The sequence below is a fragment of the Fopius arisanus genome, unplaced genomic scaffold (assembly GCF_000806365.1).
Source record: "Fopius arisanus strain USDA-PBARC FA_bdor unplaced genomic scaffold, ASM80636v1 scaffold00002, whole genome shotgun sequence".
NCBI lineage: Eukaryota > Metazoa > Arthropoda > Insecta > Hymenoptera > Braconidae > Fopius > Fopius arisanus.
The window spans coordinates 2,538,327-2,563,491 of record NW_011887741.1 but is presented as its reverse complement, the minus strand read 5'-3'; the positions used below and the strand labels follow the sequence as shown (position 1 = coordinate 2,563,491).

At 35.9% G+C, this 25,165-nt stretch overlaps 1 protein-coding gene and 1 long non-coding RNA gene across 20 annotated transcripts in view; one reads left to right on the top strand and one right to left on the bottom strand.

The window, feature by feature from the left end:
* The window catches only part of LOC105267646 (uncharacterized), a 76,371-nt gene that overhangs the window by 46,194 nt on the left and 5,012 nt on the right, over window positions 1-25,165 (top strand). The gene's annotated exons all lie outside the window — the stretch shown is intronic.
* The window catches only part of pHCl-1 (pH-sensitive chloride channel 1), a 33,455-nt gene that overhangs the window by 4,865 nt on the left and 3,425 nt on the right, over window positions 1-25,165 (bottom strand). For 3 of the 15 annotated variants that reach the window (XM_011306515.1, XM_011306531.1, XM_011306523.1), the window contains exons 2-11: window positions 19,718-19,888; window positions 18,916-19,175; window positions 11,660-11,724; window positions 11,098-11,318; window positions 10,651-10,733; window positions 9,254-9,394; window positions 5,547-5,651; window positions 3,298-3,450; window positions 2,868-3,082; window positions 433-483 (exon numbers count right to left, since the gene is read on the bottom strand). In XM_011306515.1, the coding sequence (XP_011304817.1) occupies window positions 433-483; window positions 2,868-3,082; window positions 3,298-3,450; window positions 5,547-5,651; window positions 9,254-9,394; window positions 10,651-10,733; window positions 11,098-11,318; window positions 11,660-11,724; window positions 18,916-19,175; window positions 19,718-19,878 (1,455 nt within the window). In that variant the 5' untranslated portion in view covers window positions 19,879-19,888. Of the gene's footprint in view, window positions 1-432; window positions 484-2,867; window positions 3,083-3,297; window positions 3,451-5,546; window positions 5,652-9,253; window positions 9,395-10,650; window positions 10,734-11,097; window positions 11,319-11,659; window positions 11,725-14,567; window positions 14,721-18,915; window positions 19,176-19,717; window positions 19,889-25,165 lie in introns of all 15 variants that reach the window. The other 12 variants (XM_011306626.1, XM_011306571.1, XM_011306578.1 and 9 more) reach the window with 8 other exon arrangements.

Sequence of the window (25,165 nt, the reverse complement as noted above, 5' to 3'; positions counted from 1 at the left end):
TTGAATTGTTGTAATAATGAAGCCCGGTGAAGATGCTGACGCGTGACATGCTTGTGAAATAAAAATAAATAAATAAATTTAAGAAGAAAAATTCAAGATACTTGTACTCTCTTCTTTTATTGTACTCTTCGCAAGGCAATTAATAACAATAAAGCCCGGAGGTTTTGAAAACATAATGCGTGGGTGGGAACCCCCGTAACGCTGAGTATCAATCATTGCAATTCATAATAATGAGACATATCAATTATAAAAATAACAATAACAATTGGTCAGCAAATACTGTTGCCACTGAGATGTCATTGCAGTATTTTTATTGTTAAGGCAATTTAGAGGCATTTGACAAGTTTTTTTAATTTTTTTTTCGTTTTTTTTTGCATTTTGATTTGAGACATTAGCGTATCGTGGGAACCCAAAGGCAAAGGGGGCTCTTACCAAGGGGCTGGCCAATAAAATCCCTATCCTGCTGAGCACCGCTGGAAGCCGCTGCAACATCACAGACACCAAACAAAGAGACTTACTCACCGCTAAATTCCACCAACCAAACTTATCAAATTCCTTTTTTCTTTTATTTTTCTTATTATCCAAATCGTTAATCTCCCTTAACCGCCGGATTTACATTTATACACACCCGGGTGAGTGAATGAACCGCTGCACTGAGAGAAAAAAAAAGCGTCCGTCACGCATTTACGCGATTGATCTTCAAGCAATTTTTTTTTATTCAAGTGCGAAGTGACGAGAGTCAATAGAGTCAATAGTGTCTCGTCTTGATGAAAATATCAACGCATCTGAAAATAATTTTTGGATTTTTTTGAGATTCTGGCGTTATTTCAATTTTCATCTACTTGATTGAAGTACGCGCAGGATTGATTCGAGTGGATAATTGATTGCGAATTGAATTTTCGAAGAATGAATGAACGTTTCGTGCCATGAATTGACAATTTCGTGGAAAGATTGATTCAAGAATCAATTTCGGCACTGATTTCAATCAAGAATGCATGCGTTTGATCGGCCATTTTTTTTTCTCAGTGTGATTTTCATCAGCCAAATTTATAATTTTTATTTTTCATTTTGTTTACTCCCGAAACCGTTATTTTTATCATCAATTTCGAATGCCGGATTGCTGCACTGTTGGAAAATTCTTGAAATCTCACACAATGTCGACTGAATTTTCAATCGTGAGAGTTTGAATTAATAAATAAAAATCTCAGTTTTTCGTTAATTTTTCAATTATTTTTCAGACCGTTAATTTTCCCGTTAATATCTCTCTGAGATGCCGTATTTCTGCGTACATTACATAAAAAAATTACCGCCGTATGAATGAAAACGCATGTCATCATAATTTTTGGTGCTTGCATCGATACATACTTTTAAAATCTATATTTATATTATTTACCGACTTTTATGGCGCACGCAGATGGAATATCTTTCTCTCATGCAACATTGACACGTCTCGCAGCATTATTTCATCATTACACGTTAATTATATTTTTCGGCGGCAAAACTAGGTTATTTCAGATATAATTTTAACAGGAAAAAATTCTATACCCCCAGACGGAAAAATATATTTCAAAAAATTGGTCTATATTATATCGAATTGAACATTTCTCTCAATTATCGATTTATCTCGTAAATTAATAAATAACATTCAACACTTTCTCTTATATTTCCTGCTAGAATTACTCGTTTTTTTTTTTTAGATAAATCGATGAATATACAAAATCGGCCTATATTACATATTTTTCCATATATTTTCCGACGGGGGTGTTAATGAGGAATTTAATTAAACTGTATCGTCCATAAAATATCAAATATAAAGATAGAAAAGTAGAAAAGTAGAGACATGCAAAGTCTGCAGCCCAATTTCTCTTTCTTATCGTTCCATTGTCAACGAATTAGTTTAAAGGTAATGGAAAATGAAAACGTAAAGTGAAAATTATTTCTAAATGAATTTTCAAAAATTAAATCCCGTCTCGTGGACTCGATCACGGGATTTTCAGGGGTCGTTGGGGAGAGGGTGAGGGGTGGGTGGGGGCGGAGGCAAGGGTCAACTCAAATAATTATACTTGTGACAGTAATAAACGTTCGGCAAAAAAAAAACAATTAGGTCGAATGCACGATTAACAATGAAAATCCACTAAATCGATATATAATGTAATTCAAGGGAAAATATATACCTATTTTTTTATGCGATGCCGATATTCACTGAGATGCAGCGGAGATCGTATTTAATATATATTTGTTTATAGATAAATTTATTAGATAAGAGTAAAGAACAAGTCATAAGGTGGTTTGTGCAATTATCACGCCAACAAAGTCACAAAGGTGCGCGGCAGAAAGAAGTTGTCGATGTAGTCGAGATGAAGTTTAAAAAAAAAATTCAAAATTCATTAGTTCTACGTATAAACGATTGTTTATGCTGTTAAAAAAGAATTTTCTTAATCTTATACTAAACATTTTCTCGATAACTAAAAAATTAAAACGAATTTTCAATGAAAAAAATTCTTTTCGAACACCAAAAAATTGGAATCCAACATGACACTTTTTTTTGTATGAATTAATTAACGCGTTAATTGATAATTCGATTTATTGTCTCGATTGCATCGACGTTGATGACGGGTTCTCGGGGGCACAGATGAGACGTGATGTGAGATATGATTTTAATTGTTATAATTAACTTTTGATAAATGTTCCGTTGTAAATCGTAGGGCCACTGGCTTTTTGTGGATTTATTTGGGCCCCAGGTTTGTTCCGATTTTCCAGGGATTAATGAGGTATTTTTTTTTGCGGGGGTGGGGTACATTGTTACGACGGGGTTTTAATTTTTTTTTGTGGGGGGATTTTTTTGGATTATCGGTGGGAGAATGTACCTGGGTGACGGGATTCTCCCCTGGACGATAGACGACGTTGTGAAGGGGTCTTTTACGTCCGACGTAATTGACGCAAACGAACTCAAGAAGGCTTGCGTATATGAAACACATGCATACACCATCCCATACGTTCATCGCAGTCAAATTTGAGACGACTGGTAGAGTTGAACGAAAACCATTCGACGTTGTGAAAAAGTTGAGCATTGTTGTTACACCTGAAATTGACAAATCAATTTTATTATCATTTTTATCAAAATTCTGTGATAATTTGCATTCAATTATGAATTATCGATTAAATTGAATGAATTTAATTCAAGGGAAATGAAAAATAAATTCAACCAGTTCAATTTATTTATTTATTTTATAACGCTTCCCGGGGAAAAAAAAAATTGTAATCGGAATAAATGAAAATTTATTAATGACCACTTACCAATCATGACTCTAGCTGGTACTGCATTCCACTCGAGCCAAAATGTGATGAACGAACTCGTTACCAGTATTATACCCGGTATGAAGACTGTTGTAAAGTAGAAGGCACGATCTCTAGTGAAGATGAGATCCACCTTGAGGCAGCTGTAGTTACCTGTTCATCCGTTCAAATGATAGATAAAAATCCTATTTCTATTCCACCAATTTACCGAATACATCTGGTTAAATTGATATTATGCTCGAGTGCTTTGGCGCATGAAATATGTTTAACTCTAAATCCCCTTTACATTGAAAAACCCAAATTATTAGACTTTCAGTTAAGTTTTGGTGTTTCGTTTTCGAGCGAGTCGTGCAATTATTCCATTGTCTTCCGGTGTGGGAATTTTTGACAATTATTTTATCTGCGGTCATTCGTTAATGGAGCGCAAAACATTCGCATGATTTGGGGGGTTCTAGGATCAATGCAAGCTGGCCTAAATCTACATTTTCTTTAACAATCGGGGGATGATTAACACATGCAAGACAACATTGTTAACTTGGTCGAATGCAAGTTGTTTGGATAATTAATTTGTTGAGTACTTGTCAATCCTAGATTTAGGCCCACTTGTGTATTTATCGAATTAAAGAACCCTTTCCTTTCGAGAGACTGAAAAATTTGATTGATTGATTTTCGGAAGAAATGCCTGAATGCATTTTTAGTCAATACACGGAGCAAAATCAATTGTTTTAACTTTATTTATTTTTTAAATAGGAAATCGATAATTCTCCGACATAAATCGATAATTAACGTAAATTGAGAAGCTGAGAAATAGTTCAGTGAGATGCGAAAATTTTTTATTCTCCCGGGGTTCAAAACATAATCGCAACGAGAGTTTATCCGAGGTGCAAGAGTGCTTTTTCGCTGCGCATTATGGAATATTCAATTCTCTTCGTAAATTCCGAGTGAATGTGACTCTGAAGGAAGAGTTCATTGAATATGCCATGTAAGTCGCGCGATGTGCCCTCCATTTTTCCCTTCGAAATATTCATAATAAATGAATAAATCATAATTTTTTTCATCCCTCATGCAGTGGTGCATCAGGAAAATATTCCGGATGCGCGTAACTCATGTCAATCGAATTATTTTCCAAATATCTGGCAACTTCTACTTAATTCCGGGTGAGGGAAGGGACTAACTTAAAGAGAAAATAATAAATCCGGGGGGATCAAATAATTGCGAAGAAAATTCAGTGATTCCATTTTCCCGCGGAAAGAAACGCGAAACAAAAAATAATTTATTATTGCAAATTAAGATGAAAATTAAGATGAATTTTTCAGAATTTTCGAGATTGTTTGTAAAAAGTTTTTATTGAACTTTCCGGTTGATCGGGAAAATTCAGCAATTTTTATAAACAATGCCGAAGTTAAATTAAAAAATTATTAATACTGATATAACTGAAGATATTACACTTAAAAGCTTCCGGGATACAAAAACAGCATCTGTCTCTCTATGCACTGCAAGAAAAATGTACTTTCGACAGAGAATAATTACTTTATGCAAGACAAGATTCTCTCAACTAAAAAAATCGTGATTTCTCATGATAAATAAATTTGCTCTCGCGAGAAAAAAGTCTTTCAAGAGAATGAGATTCTCTCGTCCCACGAGAATTTTCAATTCCTCTCAACACTATGAATTGTCCTCCCCATAAATTCACGGACTATATTCTGAATTATCTTTCTTCAAAATTTTAATTACGTAATCCCTTGGACTTTATCTCAATTTATCTTCAAATGATGAAAAAAAAAAGAATTATCGAAGACCTCACGATTTTTAATCAACAAAATGACGTCTTATTCGGAAGAATGTTTTCTTTCTCATCTTATCTGACACCGACACTCTCTCTGGGAACATCAAATGGTTCTAGACACATTCGTTGGTTAACGACATGAAAATGTGACTATTTTGCAAGCGACACTGAAGCTACAGTGGGATTATGGTGTAATACGGATTAATCACACTTGGATATAATCGTTATAATTTATTTAAATTTGGTAAACTTGGTCCTGTCTCCTTCCTGGCGGTTAATCCTCATTAATCCTCATTAATCCTGATTAATCCTCAATAAAACAGTGGGGAGAGAGCACTCGTGGAGATTGCGTTGAGGAAATCAACTCGTTATTTATTGTAATTTTTTGTTACTCAATTGTGAGATTATTGCACTTGATGGGGCAGAGGAGGGGTGGACGTGGGGTGGGAGGGGGTGGGTTTACCTTGCTCCTCAAATCTTCGCTGGCACAGAGAGCACTTTGAGTCCCCGAATTCATCGTACTCGTCCTCGTAGTCGACAATCAGCTGACCAATCAGCTGACCAGGTGCTGCAACAGAACACCCACCGTTCTTCCACCTAAATCTCACTAGCGGCCCACCCCCTAATTTATGGTTTTTTTTTATTTTCAATTTTATGGCTTGGCTTTTGAGATGTTTTTTTTGTCGGGGGAGGTTTTTTCTGGTATTGCGGCACCGCGCGGAGAGATCTAGCCCTCAGCAGTGATTTTTCGAACCTAGAGTTCCAGGAGAAGAAGCAGACCAAGTGTCCTACGTGGTTAGATTTTTTTTGTTTTGGCAATTTTTTAATAATTTTTTAAGTGAAGTTGGATAAGCCCAATTTTTTTGATTGAACAAATTGGATATTTTTGGAAGGTGTAATTGTGGAAGTGAGAGTTCTTGGAATTTATAATTTTTTTGTGATAATCAATAATAAATTATTTATTATAACATAAATGTTTTCTTTTGGGTTTGAAAAATATGAATTTTTGGATTGGATAAAAATCAAGAATTGAGAGATTTTTTCTGGGAGTGAAAAGCTTTCCTCGACATTGCAAAACATTTGATTGTTGATATTTGTTGTTCACCATCCGAACACCAACTTGTTCAATCTATTTTCCTTGGAGTAAATGAGCGGCCAGATGACTGGACAATTTAGCCATGACCTTTAGCCCATATTTTCTTCCACCCCGGTAATTACTCCCGACAATATTTACCCCAGGTAGGCCGAAAGGTCAGGGTTTTGTATCATTATTTCTCATTGCACTAATTTGTACCGTCTCCCTAACCACGTGACACTGGTTAATCAAAATTTTTTATCGATACAATAAATTTCGTCGATTGAATTAAGATTTTTTTAATTATCTCTTCATTTCATCAGCTCGGAATTTTTAAAGCGAGACAGGAACCAAGATTGCCAATGCAACCTCTCTCTAGGGGTACTACCAGGCTCATACCTTTATTTCTAATTAACAATGTGGCAACTAATCAACATGCGATAAACAATTTAGCAGCCCCAGACTATCAATTCATTAACGAGGAGATGAAATCGATTTTTCGAGGAATACCTCGGAATCTAATCGAGATAGCGAATTTTTCATTAGAACATCTTTTGGAGAGCGAAATGAGGTCTACAAAAAAGGTTATAATAAATATTTTGAGATCTCCTGTAGATTCAGAGATATTATTCGAAAAATTAACTACTTGCTAAATCGACTCGTTACTCTTCGCTACTGAAGTCGCTAGTTCTTTCTTTTTGCTTCGCAGTTTGTTTTATTCTGTTGGTTCTGTATGTTGTACCTTCTGGGTTTGACGTTTGATTTTTTTTTCCGGAGAGAAAAGCACGCAAACGTGAAATACACGCATGCACCCGATGCCGTGCAGAGATTGATTAGAATATATCCACATACTCAGGCGTCAAAAGTAATTTTCCATGAGCAGACTCACGAGGAATGTAAATTATTGCTTTTTTTACTGCGAAATTACCTTGAATTGCATGTTGATTTATTAATTTATTGAGAAACTTTCGAGAAAAATTTTAAGGAGTCTTATCTGACATTTTTCGACTTATAGTATTAAATTTTTTTCTAAATCTGTAAATTTCACTAGAAATCTCTATAAATTTTGTCCGAAACCCCTGAAACGTCTTATTGAATTTATCGAGTTTTTCATAATCAGTGGATTTTTTATTTTTTATTTGAAAAGAATTTCTCTCCGTGAGTGCCACTTCTATGGAAATAATGAAGTCTCGGATAAATTCGTGGGGAGAGTTTTAATGTTTTCACAATGGTATATTTATTTTGCGCTTAGAATTCCATCCTGTGTGAAATGGAAATGAAAATTTACATCTCCGTGTTTATGTGGATCTCAATTAAAAGAGTTCAAGTGTTAATTTAAATTTTTCTTTTATTTCAGTCTGAAAAAATAAACTTGCTTCACACCATTTATACTCGATGGGTCGCGCTGGTCACATCGCAATTAATTTTCATTAAAACTGCGAATAATCGCAGAGTGCTAACGAGCTTGCGTGCTTTAGCGACAGAAAGTATGAAAAAAGAAAAAAAAAAAAACAAAAATTCAGTGGTGAAATGTTGAAGTGAAATGAGTCGAATTTTCTGATGTCGTTGAAAATCGATTTATTTATAAATCTATCGACTTTAAAGAAAAATATAAAAAACCCCTTTTTGTTGGAAGTTTTAAAATGTCAATTTAACATTTCGTTACTGGATTAAAGTTGTAGAGAATGTGAGGGTTCAGGCACTTTTTGCTCAGCACATCGACACAAATACAAGATTCACATTCACCTAGTGCCTAAAATCGCTACTTCATCGTGCTCTCATTACGTGGAGGTACCCGGCCACACGGATTTTTTTTTTAATCTCAGCGAATTTCCCTTAATTTTTATGGATTTTTCAATTCATTTTTTATGGACTTGAAAACCTTGGATTTTCTGTAGTGAAAAATTAATACTGAGAAAAATAATGAGTTCTACTCATTAATTGATATCTGATATGCATTCATTTGACAAAAATAATCATTTTTTTCAGTGTATAAATAAAAGTCAAATTGCGAATCGAAATTTCCCGGAATTTTCCTAGAATTCAAAATATTTGTGATTCAAAGTTTGGAATAATGTGAAATGTATATTTGATTTCTGATTTTCCGAGATTTCTTCCCCGAAAAATTGAAATATCCCTCAGAATTAAGGAATTTTTCCCTGAGGATAAAAAAATTTTCATCCCCGTGTAGTTCAGTGGCAATGGTGCGTCGAAAACGAAAAGCAATTGTCAAATTCATTAGTAATAGCTTCATTAATCCACACCAAGTCCTCATCATGTTATTCGATAATTATAATATCCGACATATTCGGAGACTTACCTGAAAAAAATAACATAAACACCTCAATAAAAAAAATCAACCCTCCACCTGGACGTTCGAATTTCCAATTAATCCTCGCCTCACAAATCGTCACACCCAGAAAAATATTCTCCAAATAATTCCAATATTAAAAATTCCTAAATGCATCGATAAAATGACTCTCAACTGCTGGTGGAATTCGAGCCGAGAACAATTCATTCCTCTGAGTGTTCCCCTGCTCTTTATTTCCCGAACCCAATGTTGAAAAAAAGAAAAACTAAACAAAAACCAAAAAAATGTAAAAACAATCCGAAGGGATTTAAAACCCAACCTCCAGTGGAAAATTCGAATAGCCTTTGGGGGGCCTTTCTACCAGGATTATTGATCGAAATTTTCCGTACTTTTATTTTCCCGTGAAACTGAAAAGAAAAAAAAAGCAAATTGCAGGGGGAGGGAAAAACCGTTTTACGTGAACCGTGTGCAAACGTGCGAGGGATGAGCTCTCTCTGCCCACTTTTTATTCAGACACGGTTGAATTCTTGTGACCGTTTGCAATTCTACAGTGGAAAAATTTTTCCCATGTTAATTTCACGGTCAACATTTTCCCGACAATTCCGGTTGATGAGTGTTGAGAAATTCATTCGACTTGAATGAACTCAATCGGATTGGTGGAATTATTGGATAATTTATTTATTTGGGAGGAAGAGGGGGCAATGAGACCTGGGAAGGAATAGGAAATTGGGGTATGAGAGACGTTTTTTTTTGGGGGATGGGATTTTGATAAATTTGAACTCACCCCGCCAGCTGGCTTTTATCGGACACGTCAGTGTCTGATTCCTAATCAGGTATGCATTCAGGGTTGTTAAGCTTGGGCTTTTACGCAATGTCGCCTCATCGTTTTTCCATACGTATGTTATTGCCGTCTGCTCGTACGATACTGAAAAATCATAATAATGGATAAAGATTACGAGTTGCATTGGGTGGACCCCATCAACGCATCCGACACGTAAAAATTCCTTGAAATTTCAGAGATAAAATCATTGGAATTATCAATTATTTGAGGTGGAATTCAATTCAAAATAGAAACGGCCTGTAAAGTTATTATTTATCCGGAAAATATTAACAGATTGGGTTTTTTTTTTTTTTTGGGAAAGCTTATTTCAAATTTTTCCACTTGCAATTTATTAAAATTCTGCAATAGTGTATCCAATTATTACGAATTCCTATTGAGATGAGAAAAAATAAAATTTTTCATAACGTCAAGATTGAAAAAAAAAACTGAAGTATCTGTTTTGCCCTGTCGTCCCTCATCATCAATTCGAATGTGCGCTCGTGGAATGTAGAGTCGATTGGATGAGGGTAGAATTTAAGGTTGAAGGGGAATGGAAATGTTACACGTTCATTCGTCCTGGTGACGTTACATTGGAGGTCATGCAAAGCATTACACCGAGGGTTCTGCAGCTAGGGCAATTCATATCTTTCCAGGTCACGAGACAAACCGCGTGTGCGATTTGCCTGAGGAGAAACAGATCCTTCGGATTTTCACTCATTTCTATCACAATTATTTGACTATAATTTCCAGCAGACATTGTCCCGACCAAAAAGAAATTATTTCCAAATTTACCCTTGCATTAGGATTTTTTCATCCAGGATCGATTATTTTAAACTCAATACTCGTTTTTTAAAATCGATTTTCGCGGGTGAGAATGCGGAATATTTGATAGGTCTCCATAAAATTATGAATAAATTACGAGTTTATTTTTTATTTCATTCCTGCTTATAGGACATTTTAAAGAACCTCCGTTTAGCTTTCATTGAGGTGGAAAAACGTAAAAAAATGATCGTCACGTGATTTATAAAATAACTGGACGATCAATTCGTTCGTCGTGATAGATTCGACACTAAAATTTTATTTCGCGTGAAATTTTTATTAATTGCACATCTGTACCGGAATTATGATGATTATGGAACCATCAACTGTCCTCACGATACCTAATAATTCCACATAATCAGCACTTTTCATCTATATTTTTATGACTGAGGGGATGTACACAGCCGTTAATGTTATTACGGCGATGAAATGGGAGTGATGGTTGACCCCAGGGACTCAGAAATGATCCATTGATCAATAAAGATCCAGGAACCAGACATAAGGGGTGAATCTCGAGATGAGGAATAAAAATATATACTCACTGCTCTCGATGGCGAATGAACACTGTGGGTCGTCAAATGGGAATATATTAAGTCTACCCTGGCAGGAGAGGATGAGATGGCGCCTGCAAGAAAATTATGGGATTAATAGAACATGTCATCCATTACTGCGGAATCATACCACACTGGATTCATCAAATTGTGCGGATTTTTTTTTATATCTGAATTATAATTTTATTGTTTTTAATTCACAATTTAACATCCGGTAACCAAGAAAATACGTCTGCTTGATTTTAAGTTGTTTAAAAAATTGAAGGAGTTATGAATTTTATCGAAAAATTTGAATGCAACCATAAAAGAAATTTATTAACATTTATCAGTAAATGAAGAAAAAAAAAAACAGATTTATCATTTTTTTTTATATTACATACATATAATTTTTGAATATTAATTAATACTATATTGATGGTAATTATTGGTGGGAATTACCGCATGAGGTAATTGACGGTGCCATTTCGATAAATCCGTAGGGCGAAGTGGACAGGTATGAGAGGATCCTTAAAGTCCCCATGCATGATAAAATAAGTGTCCGGTAGCCAGATGTCATTGTGATGGTGTATTGCATTGAGGAACTCATATCTCGATCTGTTACTGTATCGCAAGCGTGGATCGTACCACTGCTGTTGCAGAAGGAATTCGACCTCATATTTCTGTAAAAAGATAAAAAAAAAAAGAACGGAAAAGGAAAAAAATGTCGGTGAACACGGAGGGATTTATTTATTAGGTAATCGAGGATAAATTTCCTGTGACTGCAATACTTGGAAGAATTCTTTTTTTCTTGTCAGGAATTCATGTCTGGATAGGAATTCGTTCACAAGCCGAAATACCGAATCAATAATTGACATCATATAATTTTCCTTGAAGGACGCAGCTTGTGTTTCAAGACAAATATTCAGACATGAATTCTTGTGCAGTCATTGACATTGACATGTTGACAAGACAAATTCACACGTTAAACCAGTATTCAACACAAAGGGCTCATTAAATTTACCAAGCTAGACTCGTCGGGTGACGCAAGACTCAGCAGCAAAACACTCACGTTGACGGTCAAGGTTCCTGAAACATTGGTAAGCACAAAATCAATTAGCAACAGCCAATGTTCAATATTCTTTCCACAGCATTAATCAACAAAATATCATTGATATGACAGAACATAAGCGCAGTCATCAGGCTCCTCCACTACAAATAAAACTCTGTGCTCACCTATTCTATACCAAAAAGAGAATGAAGTACCGCAGTTGTGCCTCAAGACTTCAACCTCAATAATATAGCAAATGAAAACGTAGGTCAAGTGAAAAATTAAAAAAAACACCCAACCGAAGTCAAGTAAATTGTCTTCAGATCGATGAGAAGTTTATTAACAATTTAATCATGGCATAAAGACGCCGGATCGAAGTGACCTTTTCGGTCCAAGGATTGCGTGCACTTCAAATTAGGATTCTCCTCATCAATACGTGTCACTGATTTCTTTTTTCACCCTTAATTCCAGAAGGGAGGGAAAATTGAATTTATATTTAATTTAACTTTCTTCATGTGACCGCGTTAACTTGAATAATTGAGTCTCACGTGCAGGTACTCTCTCCGCACTACCACGATCTCCATTTGCTTCTTGGAATAATTTATTTCACAGCCACAATTGTCGTGCGTGCATTTGAGGGCGACACATTATAATTCAGTGCATTTGTCTGATCAATTAGAAAATAGGGCGTGAGTCCTATTTATGTTGGGGCGCGAGTTTCAAAGGTGAACAATCATTTTATCCATTTTCTTTTTTTTTCAAAGTTTTAATTGATCTGACATATGTCTCGTGTTTTTCTTGCTCCAATTTTCTAATACTCATTGGTATTCTATGACATAGAAGCTAGTTTATGCTAAATCCTGGAAAGCCCAAGGTCATGCTGTGCACATGCGGCAGCACATATTAGCGAAACAACGCTGACTCGTAAGCTTTGGTTCAGCTTTTTTATTTTTTATGTCGTTTTTAGAGGTTCACTTCATCACGTACACACCGGGCTGATTACATTCATGTGACTAACGCAATTGTGCTCGTATAAGGGAATGAGTGAAAAATAATAGTACGTCTCGGTCTCGGTTATGACTTGAGGGAGAAAATCCATTGTCAGTCGAAATTTTCACCTCTTCAGGTGAATTTTCGCACACCTGGAGGAACCCCTCACCAAAGAATATATTTAAAAATATATATGACATAATTTCATACATTTTTCTCGATGGCCCAGGTGTAATTTTGAAGGTTGAAAAGATCTCTTGTGAATGGAATAAAAATAGAAAGAATTCACTCCGCCGTTCTCGAGTTATTGACGGTTTAAAGCGGTCTGTTTTAGTTAATTCCGGGTGAATATCAAGGAAAGTGGAAATACCTCCGGAAAACACGTACTTCCGATTTTCGTATGAATTTCCGAGTTAGTATTGCACTATTCTAAAACTTTGTGTATGGACCGATCGATAAGCGGATAGCCAATGCTCGATTCGCTTTAATTAATCCTGAGCTTAATTTATTACCGGAGAGAGAGTGAGAATAAAATATTGGAGTTTAATTATTTTCCAGTGTTGGAAAATTTCTCTTGGAATTTTCAGAACCATTATTTATGATAAATAATAAATTTAATTAAATTTTTATTTATAATAAATTGATGAATGATAAATTATAATCGATTCACTGGGGCATTCCTCGGTTATTTGTTATTGCTGATATTTAATTGTTGATAATGATTTAGCAATTATTTTTCAATCGATCTATTAGTCAAGTCAATGATTTTCCGAAAGCTTCAGAAATGAAAAAGCTCACCGCAAGTGCAGGGAAGAGATTATCAGAAGTAACAGCTGGGGTTTGTGGCTTTTAGTAAATATTACATATGCATGAAAATTTGAGATTAAATTGCTAATTATTATATGAGATATTGGCTGGGGGTTATATGTAAGAGTTTTTCTGGATAATGAACTCGCGGAAAAATTCACTCACTAATTATTTTCATAATTCACTCCAATAATTAATTCGTCGAAGGACAAATAATATTATTTTTATCGTTGATTGGAATTTTTTTTTTGAATTGCAAGTGAATTTTTTGGGTTCATGAAACAGGATGAGGTGCCGTTGTAATTAGTATGTCCCGCCAGATAGGAAAAACACATCAGGAAAACATCGAGCACTTGACACTTTGCGGATCTCCGTGATTATGACAACAAAAAAAAAACAACGCGTGACAAGGATCTCTGTGATATGGAACAGAAATAATTCAGGGCTAGTCTGAGGTCGAGCGCCTGCAATTTTTCTCCGGTTGACATTGAAAATTCGGAGTCATTAATACTAAAAATCTTGAGAATAATTAGCATTTCAATAAACCCGGTGAAGGTGTCATCTGTCAGGACTCGAAGAAAATTCAGTTAAAAAATAAAAATGATCTGTCTTTCCCATAATATCATTTTTCAATTTTACTCTCATTTTTTTTTCTACATCAAAAAAATTTTTCGCTCACATAAAAAAAAATCCGTGAAATTCAAAAACGTGAATTAATAATTCTCGCCCAAATCTCCAATAACAGACAAAAAAAGGAGTGAGTAAAAAAAAATGGCCGATGACACGGTCACCTGGATTGGCTGTCCTTTTTTTTGCATCGATCGACCTCTTCACCCTGGGATCGATAACGCAGCTCAGTAAGTCAACGAGTTTACAAGGTGATTTCGTCATGCAATTTTTATGCAAATGAGAATCAATAGGACTCATGTACAAAGAAATTCGGCGAATTAATTGATTTATCGGCGCGGAGGGGGTGCGAAGGACTCGACCGTCTGGAACTGCGTTATCGGTTTGATGAGAGGATATTATCTAATGAGGTTTTTTCCATCGTCTTTCTTATCAATAAAAGACACTTGGGACGGACCGCGAAGGTGAGTGCGAAGGTGTTGGTGCGGCGTGTAGTGGTTATTGTTCTGGTTCTTGTTCTTGTTCTGCTTTGGGTCACTAGGGGTTGCAGACTCGTTAGTCCGGGCGATAGTGTCACCAGGCGATCGCAATCCACAGCAGAAATCCGCATCTGTAACACCCAACAGCCCTTGCCCACGTCTCATCCATGTAGACAACACATTTCACTCTATTTTCATTTTTTTTTTATCATTTTTCATTCACACTGTCACTTGTCATTGGTTGATCAACACAATATGCTGACCGGTTCTTGAATTTTATTTGTCATCCACACGGCGAGAAATAAATCGAAAATATGAATTGAATTATCAAAAATTATCAATAATAATAATACTTCAAGGAAATATTTGCTTCAATCGAAGTTCAAGGGGCATTTTATTTATTTTATTCTTGGATATCGATCGATCGAAAATATTTTAATAACACAATGCAATATTGAATGAGAATTATCTCTTGACAGCTGATTTGCGAGTGGAGAATATCCTATTGAAAAATTATAGAAATTTTCGATAATTCGGGGAATCGCGGAATTTTTTCGGAGACCTCTGTAATTTTTACTGAATAGTTCTCACCGTGTGGATCCAATCGGTAATTTACAAGATTAAAATCATAAATTATGAGTTTGAAATTGTAATTCACTTTAATTAGTGATGATTGATGGACTGATGATGAATGGATGATTGAGTATTGGCGATTATTTATTAGTAATTTGGTTTTGTTTTCGAGATTTTTCGGTCTAGCAAAATTTTTCTCTTCGCTTTTACCCGTTCTTATTGTTCACAATCACAATTGTTATCTAATTATCCTGAATAAATTCTATTCGCGATACTTTAATTTTTAAATAAATTGCAAAATGAAATCGTAAGGTCTAAGTGATTGATCGGGAGATTCTCACACGAGACGTATTGATTAATTGAAGGTATGGATTTGTCTCAGTGCGGTATGATGTCATACCGTCAAGTGGTTAGAGTACCAAAACCCCTGGAGTTGGTTAATATTGGCCCAAACCAGAAGAGTGATCCCACTAAAACCAGTAAAGACGAGAAATTGAAGTGTCTACCCCCCGGGGAAGTACTTACAGCGTTTTGGAAATGTTTCACCCATTCATTTCCACTCCCTTTTTCTGAAATTAGGTCGACCCCGGGGATATTTGAAGTCTGAAAGCCACGTCGACGGCTGCCAACGGTTTAATGAACACTGAATTATGCAAGCTGCTTCTCTGGATGCCCCTGGACCTTCGTGTCCATAGAAAAGAATATTTAACTCCAGATTTCACCTCCACAATGGAATAATCCACATTTTCCACTTTTATTTCATCGACAGACTCCATTTATATAGCATTTTTGTGCACAAAAAAATTCATTCAATAGATCGCTTACTACTATTTTTTTTTGCATTGAGTTGGTTGATATAATTAAAAAAATTAAACGTTGAAGATGTGAATTGAGATTATTCGAAATGGAGTCGTAGATTTTTTTTTAAATTTGGATATTGTGAAATATAAATTTTGAATGATCAGTCTTCTGGTTGCGGGACGGAGACAACGGAATTGCATAGAGAAAATATTTTAATTGATCCGTGATTTTTAGTTGAGTATCTTTTGAAAATTGAAGAATACGATTCATAAATTCTCCATTTTATGTCAATAAGAAAAAAAAAAGAAATTTCGGCCACAAGGTCATCTGAATTTTTCATTATATAAATTTCAATTTAATTGCAATTACAAATGGCCAAAAAATTTTTCATTTATCTAGACAATTCAAGAATATTTTTTTTAATGAATGCTTGAATTTTCAGGCCCATCGTCAAAATTCTACATCAAATAAAATTCATTTTTCAATACATAAAAAATTCCGAAAATGTATTGCTTAGAATTTCACCATTTTCCTGAAAATTCCGAATTACTAAAATATTCAGGAAATTAAATAATTCCTCAATAAATAATTCTCCATAAATTTCCTCCAACGTCATCATTATGAAATTAAAAAATTCTTCAACTCGAAATTCCCCGAGTAATTTTCTGAAAGCGTAGAGTGCAATTGCCGAAAATGAAAAAGTCTCATATATTTTTCTCTGTGCAATTCATGAAGAAGAAGATGATTGTGTCGCAGTGAGTGATCCGTAAGATGTTCATTCATTCCCCAGCCCAGGGCACCTTCAAGTAACTGTCTTATCACGGGTACCTCAAGGAGTTTCTCAACAGAGAACCCGACAGCTAATTGGATTCTGATGTAAATGAGACGACCGAGACACTGGTGAAAACGATGGTGACGTTGTTATCTGAATGGGATGAATTCCAGGGTTTTGTTGGGTGGAAGGATTAATTAGTACTCGCAGTACTCACAGTACTTGCAGTACTCGGAGTTTAGTTGTGAGGTGTTGGATCGAATGAATTCGGAGAAATACTGAATCGTTCAAGTTAATCCCCAATGTCTCATCGCTCCAATTACCCCTATTTTCTATTCATTATCGCAACAGACCAGTTTGACGGGTTTTTCTGATTTTTTTTCCTTCGTGTTTTTTTTTTATTCAAGGCTATCAACAATTTCTACTTAAGCTCAACTTTGCAAGCTCTTACTGCGGTGGAATATTGTGTGCTCGACTGCTCCCAAAGTCTGTACCAATTGATTCATAAGCTTTCCGTATCTCCTAGATTATGCGAAAGCTCAAAGAGAGTGAGACGGATTTTTTTATAACCGCTTGTGTGCTGTGTGATTGGCCGTGCCGAAAATACTCTGATTGTGGCTGGTTGTTACATTTTTTTATGAGGGACTTTATGAGGGAAAATTTTTTCAAAACCTTTCTCAAAAATAAAATTGTTTTATTTTCCGATTTCTTTTTTAAAAATTTGGAAAAAATATTCCGATTACAATTTTTTTTTTACCCGGATAACTAAATATTTCTCAAACGTAATTTTACCTCCGCAAGGACTTGCTCGATAAATCTCAGTTTCTCGATCATGGCCTCGACCAGATAAATTCCACGGGTTGACATTCCAAAATCCCAATCGCACGATTGCAATAATCGACATCCGTTAACAAGCCAGAGGTTGTACCTAAACATAACGAACACCGGCCGAAAGTACAGTAGCAACTAGTGCCCTAGGGGGCGGAGTACTTGGTCTGTATTTGGCATTATATACATGTTAACCCCTCTTTGACGCCAAGAATGCATGTACACAGAAACGTGTATAATCCCCTGGAGGGCTTGAGAAAGACAGCTGAAGAGGGATAGAACTCTTCTGCACGTTGACTCTCAAAGATAAAGGGGAAGTGCTGAGTTGCTGTATTTACATCGTTACCAGACAAGAAAGTCGAGTTGAAGCTTATCCCCAGAAATTAGCCTTTCAGATACTGGCAAATGAGTATGCGATTAATTAATTCCCCTGAAAATATTATCTTTTATCATTTACCGATGATAGCACAGGTTTATGCACCAGAGGTTGCTAATTGTTCTATAAATTTGGCAAAACTTTACACTTGAAACTCCGTGTCTTGGCGTTGATATCTGGCAACGGATGAATGGCGGTGTTAATCGCCTGTGAATCCACTCTTGTACACAACTGTCGTGACAGCTGCTGGATCTCAATCTTCTCCAGTGCCATTAATAAATTCAAACGTTGACATCACTATGCTACATGTGCCTGACGCACATCCCACGGGAGTGAATCATCCTGATGAGGACCGGGTCCTTGCAATTTCGACGTGAGAGAAATTGGTTATGTGCAATATTCGTCGAGAAGAATAATCTGTTCAATCCTAAACCTAGTAAACCTAATTTGCATCTGCTGATAGGAGAGTTTGTTTGGATGCACCTTGAATTCAGTAGTTCTTGTCAAATTAGACAATTGATTACGGTGAGAAAGAAAATTATCAGGTATTTATTAATTGTCATTCACCAGATGATAAGAACACTCAGCGCGTTATCGGAAGGTCCCAGGTTCGATCCCCGGGCGAGAACATTAAAATTATTTCTCTCAAAGATTTAATTTCAATGAATTTCCGGAGAAGGCAGGAGGCGCACTCATGTTTGGCGCCTGGCACATCAGGTACCTGATCAACCTGATGAAAAGTTGACCTGAATTTGGACTCGGATGAACCGACAATCAGAGCATTTTCAGGAACGCGTGCGCCGCAGTTAAAGTCCTACCATACCAGCCATTCAAATGGCGGGCGGAAAAAAATGGTAGACATGTTGACCATCATCTCCATCAACTAATAGCACTCAAAAAAATGATAATTCTCTCGCGTTTGAATAATTCTAGCCTGATAATTGTTCTGTTGCGCATGTTTTCGATAAAAAGATACCCTTTTGACGAGATGTGAGCAGTGAACTGTGGTTGTGTCGTGCTGTGTGATGGTATTGGTGCCGATGATGTTCGAGGTGCTCAGGGTAGTTGGATGATGGTTGGTCATTGGGTACAAGGTGATCAGTTACGTATTCGTCTTCACGTGTGTGGGGTGGGGGCCGGAGTGTACCTTGGACCGGTGGTAGAAGCCGCTTGTCGTAACGCGTCGACAGCAGCAAGTTGTCCAGAATCTCCTTGTCCGATTTGCCCTCCTCGAAGCTGCAAAATACATTTCCCCAGGTCAAATAATCCCACATCGTTACGACATTTTTGCCACATCTCTCTCTCATCGATTCTTTTCTCCTCGTCTTTGATCATTCGGACATAGAACCTCAGCTGTGCGATGCACTATCCAAATCATTACTAAACTCTAGATTTGCATCTTTAATTGAACCAACAATTGTCGTACAACTCAACTACAGACTCTCTTCGAACAATATCTAGCTGTGAAAATCGAGGACAAACCTCGGGTTTTCTAAAAAAAAAATAATAATGATTGTCTGCATTTAAATTCTCAGGTGTACCAGAACTTTGTGTGTCTATCGGCTTTAGACTACTGACTAGAATTCGAAAAAAAAAAACAGCTTGATGCATATTCATGAGCAGATACCACACACTCGGGTGTAGTTCAGCTCGTTGCAATTTAGATAGTGTAATATTATTCAGATGTTTGAGGTGTCTTTGGTAAATGTTTGGGTGTGGAATTTTGGTGGGGCATCGGTAAATTTTGGTTTTTGTTTGATGATAATTTGAATACGTACATGTCCTCGGCACGCACGAGGGTGGCTAGGGTGAGGGCTAGGGTGAGGACAAAGAGGGTGGTGAGGATGAAGGAACTTGCGAGGGAGGCGAAAGACAGCGAAAGGTTGGATGAGAGGCGGCAGCCACCACCCGCACGCCGCCCTAGCGCCACCCAACCCATTCTATGTCATCTGAAACAAAAAGAGAGACACTTCATGACGATTTAATTAGATTTTTTCCTTGGATTTTATTAAGTGGAGGTCTAAGGGGCGCTGGCCAAACCGCCCTCCCCTCCCGCCCCTTCCACCTCTAAGATTCAGCACTGGAACATGCTCAATTCGAAGGGAGAATCGGTATCAAAACGCCCTAACGAGCTAACGGATTCTCGTCACTCTGACGAGAGGAAATCGCAGCGACGATTTTCAACTGTAACTCGGGAGGGGCAAAATATACAGTGAAGTGAGAAAATACCTGGTTTAATTGCGAGGCTCTGATTTTAATTGGTCGCTATCGGGTTTGGTTTCCGTCATTGATCCCGTGATGAGCCGTCCCCCGTTTTACGATTGAATTAACCCAGATTTTTTCATCAAAAGCCCCTACCTCAGTATTAATATATTCCCGGAATTTATTAGCGCGGTGATTTTTTATTTTCCAATATAACGATGGCGGAAACTTCATTGTGGGTCTTTGTAGATTTTATTAATTTCACGATCGAATCAATTTTACAGGTTTTTATAGCGAAGTGAAAAATAAGAGCTGTGATAATTGTTATTTGATAATCCATATTTTTTATTTGGTCGTAAAAAATTCTGTGGAATTAACCAATTTAGAAGGAAAATTTATGAGAATGGCTTTCGTCAAATGGATTTAGTGAATACAAAAATCTTCTTTAAGTCTTTTTTTTTTCATTCCAAAATTAATCCATCAGAGCGATTCTGCTGATCCATCCAATTCCAGATGTTGACGAGTTTCTTCTAATCCCCGGATTTGAAATTTGGAAAATGGAGACAAGTATTCGTGACATGGAAACATTATACAGCTTTGTAAACAATATTTCCGCGAATTTTCCTCAGACAATTGCGAAAGGTAAAACTTGAAAACCCACAAGATGGTGCAGTGAATGGAGAGTTATAAGGATTACTCTCGCATCGTTGAACCAACATCAGGTTAACCTGACGTTTGGAAGTGAACACTGGATGAGAGTTGGGGTTGAGGTCGGAAAGAGCTTGCCTATTAAGTTTCTCACCAGACGAGTTTACCATAGCACTTGGCGGCAGGAAAATTTCACGAGTTTCGTTGACTACTTAATATTGCATTGAACACCTCTTCCGGTTCACTCGGCATCATCACTCCATTCAACACCTGTCACCTGAAGTACTAAAATCCCCCAACCAACCCCTCACTTCCAGGGAACTTTGAATTTTTATCGAGTTCCTCAGCCATTCAGTGTTTCTCATTTTTATCAAGAACTATTGGCTTCACGGGAAAATATCAAGAGATCTTTTTCATCAGGAATTTAATAATTTAATTTAATAATCATTTAACATATCCGAGGCTAACGTGAGAATAAATCGAGCCTAGTTCTGCTGTATGTGTCGAGTCTGGCTTCTAATCCATCGGTAATTCCTTTATACCAATTGGCGGGAGAATAGCCGATGAAAATACATCGAGCGCCACAAATGACAAACTACCTCTTTTGCTAGTGTCCTCGGATTGTGAAGCCCTTTTAGTCTCCGTGGACAGAAAAATATTTATAAAATATCATAGAGAGAAAAAAATTAAATTCACAGAAGAATAATCTACAGTCAAGCATATTTTGCATTAATATATTTTATATAATTATTTTAAAAATCTTTTATAATTAATTCAAGTATATAAGTTGTACTTTAAACAAATTTCCAATATTCTGTAATTGCTCATGTGAATGCAATAAAATGTCTAAAAATAATATTAATGTTTCGGTAAATTTAATCGAATTTCCAACATTTCCACCATTTTCTTCGGTAGATCCGACCAAAGGGAAGGAAAATCTCGTAGGGATATGAGATAAATCGGGGTAATTAATTCAAATGGCGTATTAGTGTCTTCGATCTAACGTTCGACTGTTGCTAATTGTTCCCTCGCGGTCCATTGACCAATCGTGGAAGCCGATACATCGGGGAATGGGCATTAATGAGGCCAATGAGCAACACGAGCCTCATTACACGATACAGCTGATCAACAAGAGTACAGTCTATGGAACGTGCCTTGGTTCACACTGCATTTCACTCGTGTTGGTAAAAAAAAGACTCCATTTTCCCACGGTTAACACTACACTATTAGAAAACTGTACGTGAAATTCGAGTGAAAATTTGAAAATTTTACCGTCGACAACGTGAAATGGAATTTCTATTGAATTCTTTAAAAAAAATCGGGAAACAAAAAAAAATATTCAAAAATTAATTTCGGAAATAAAAAAAAATAATTCTCTAGAAATTTTTGCGAATATAATTTTTTCTTTGAATTATACTGTTGTTTTCTTACCTTTTTTCAAATTTTTTCAAAACCTTTCCCAAATGTAACATTGTTTTGTTTCCCGATTTTTTTTTTCATAAAAAAAAATTCTGAAAATTCTTCCAGAAATTTTTGGAAAATTTGGAAATAATATTCCGATTACAATTTTTTTTACCCGGGTACTCCACCTCTCTGTCAGTAAAAAAAATAGGTTTGATTTTTCTTCTGAGTGGCAAGTGAATTTTTCCCGATTGACTATATATCGAATTCCCCAATAGCGAAGCGAATGTTGCCGGTTCGTCTACGAATCACATTCGCATGGGGAAGTGTCTAACGAATCAGCGTTCTCAAGGGAATCCCAAATATTCGTTCATGGATTACATTCCCAAGTGTCGAGAATAAGCCCCCTGGGGATTCAAATACTCGCCGACACCCAGACACTTGAGCTTTTTGACGGCTCAAACTCCCACGGTCAAAAGCCAAAGCAATTATTCCATTACGTAATTTCCCTTTTTCCCAATACCCCATGTTTATTCGGTAAAATCAAATAGCCAGCGGACGAAAATTACGCCAATATTCCAGAATTGCTTCCATAAATAGCTGATCATTTCAATTACTATTCATTTACCAAATGACTTCCACGAACCCAATAAATTTCACTTCTTACTTCCGCTGGAACAGGTGGTCAACTTTATTTATTTACCGTAATTACTTCTTTGAAATAAAAAAAAACAAACCAACAACAAAAAAACAATATACGAATTATATTCAAATTTTAATCCATATGTATACCCTTTTGGGTTTTGAACGTCGAAGGGAAGAAAAGTTAAATAATTTTAATCAAACATTTCTCTTTGGATATGCGGATAATTTTTTAAATTCAAGCGTGTGAGCATTTTTTTAACTTCATCTTTTTAGCACATGACATTTTTTTCTCGATGTATTTCCATTTTTCTACCTTTACATTATAAATAGTGATGACTATTACTGACTAGTGGTAATGAAGTTTTGTACTCGTTCAACAGCTCGTGAAATGCCAACTCGTTAGCGGAGTTGGATTATTAACACAGGATTTAACGATAACTATACGGTAATCATAAACATCCGTCTGGAATTTCAACGATTTGCATCCCACTGTGTACCTTATACCGGATATTTTCCATTGTGGAGCCGATTTTTCTCGGCAATTTGGAACACCAATGATTTCTGAAATGGTGTGCGGAACGTTGGAGCTTTTATATCGCTTTTGTTTTACCAGGAGTTGGCATGAAATGCGACCCTATTTTCTCCCGAGGCTTTCTCCTTTATGACGAGTGATTTACCTTTTCACCGCATTTTCCGTTATAAGCGCCCATCGGCCATTCCTTCCGCGAATTCCGGACTCAATTAATTACGACAATAATTAGTGATTCTGGGGAATTGTCAGTCTGTTGATTTCCAATTTTCTCCAAGAGAAGGAATTATATCATGTCATTTTCTCTTTAACAAGTCATTTCAAAATTTCATTCAACAAATTATTTAAATTTTAATTTTTGTGTTGTAAAATTTTTGATTATCACACGGAGAAATTATATATTTTTTTTTAATCGATGAAAGTAGCATTTTTTTCCAAAAATGTTTTTGGAAAATTTGGAAAAAATATTCCGATTACAATTTTTTATTCTTCCCAAACATTTTTCAATTATATTTTTTTATAATTATAATCCTAAATATTATACCCTCAATTCAATAAATCCGAAAATTTTTAAAGACATTTTGTACTGGCGCTGCAATTGGGAAATTGAATTCTCCTAACGTAATGTAACGAGAATACCCCATTCATACCTTAGAAATCTGAATTATTAACTCAGAAGAGAAGCCTTGAAATAGACTCGAGTCATTTACCCGAGGAACTTATTCCACGAAGCTTTCCATATAATTGCCTGAAGGGGAATCCTTCAATTATGGAAATTAATTTTCGTAGCGAATGGGCTTCTTCTCCCAGTAAAATCTCATCACGGGACCTTCCAAGTGTTTGGCCGTTGATAAAAGACCGGAAACGAGTGGTCAATACGACTGATTCACCGAATTATTCATTAAAAAATCTTGTGGAAAATGAAGAAAAATCCCAGTGAATTTATGAGCTATTTTCACTTGACATTTCGCGGGCTATTTTAATCTCTCGAAAAAAACCACATTATAACATTTTCCGAAAATATTTTTTTGTCGAAATCATTATTGATTTTATTATAATTAGAATTATTTAATTTTGGGGTAATCAATTTTTCATTAATTAAATTTGAGTATACAAAATTGACATTAGGTGACTATTTTTGAAAATCAATATTTTTTTTTTGAGGCGGATAAATTTTTGCATGAGGATTAATATAACAATTTGCATTCAAACATTTTACTAAAGGATTCCCTGAGTGCAAATGCAGAGTAAAATTGTATTGTCTGTTCTAGCAGCACCTGCGAAAATTAATTCAACGATTTTTCCGCAAGTTCATATATTCCGTGACTCCATACTGTGTAATTTTTCATTTCGATAGAGAGAGAAAGGTCCTGCAAATTTTATTAGAAGCGTGTTGAGACTTCAAATGGCACTGCATTAAATATAAGCTGGAAAATTCATTTAATTATTCATTCCCTCGCATTCTATTTCGAATTCCACAATTTTCACGGGATTGTGGAGATAAAACTGATCGAATACTCGGGATAATGTCGTCATTCTGACCATAAGCAGGACTATAACACGTACATATGAATTTTTACGATTTTACGTCCCTTTCACAATTTTCGCGTGCAACTTCATAACCTCGCGAGTTCAAATAAAATTCTCGTAAAATTTCCATTTTTTTTTGCCAAAGTGGTGATGAAATATTGATTTTTCGGAGAAAGTATTTGTTTTAGCGATAAATATCAAAAGATTTTTTTCCCTAGAAATTTCGCCAGCAATAAACAATATCTTTTCATATTTCCACGGTAACTCGATC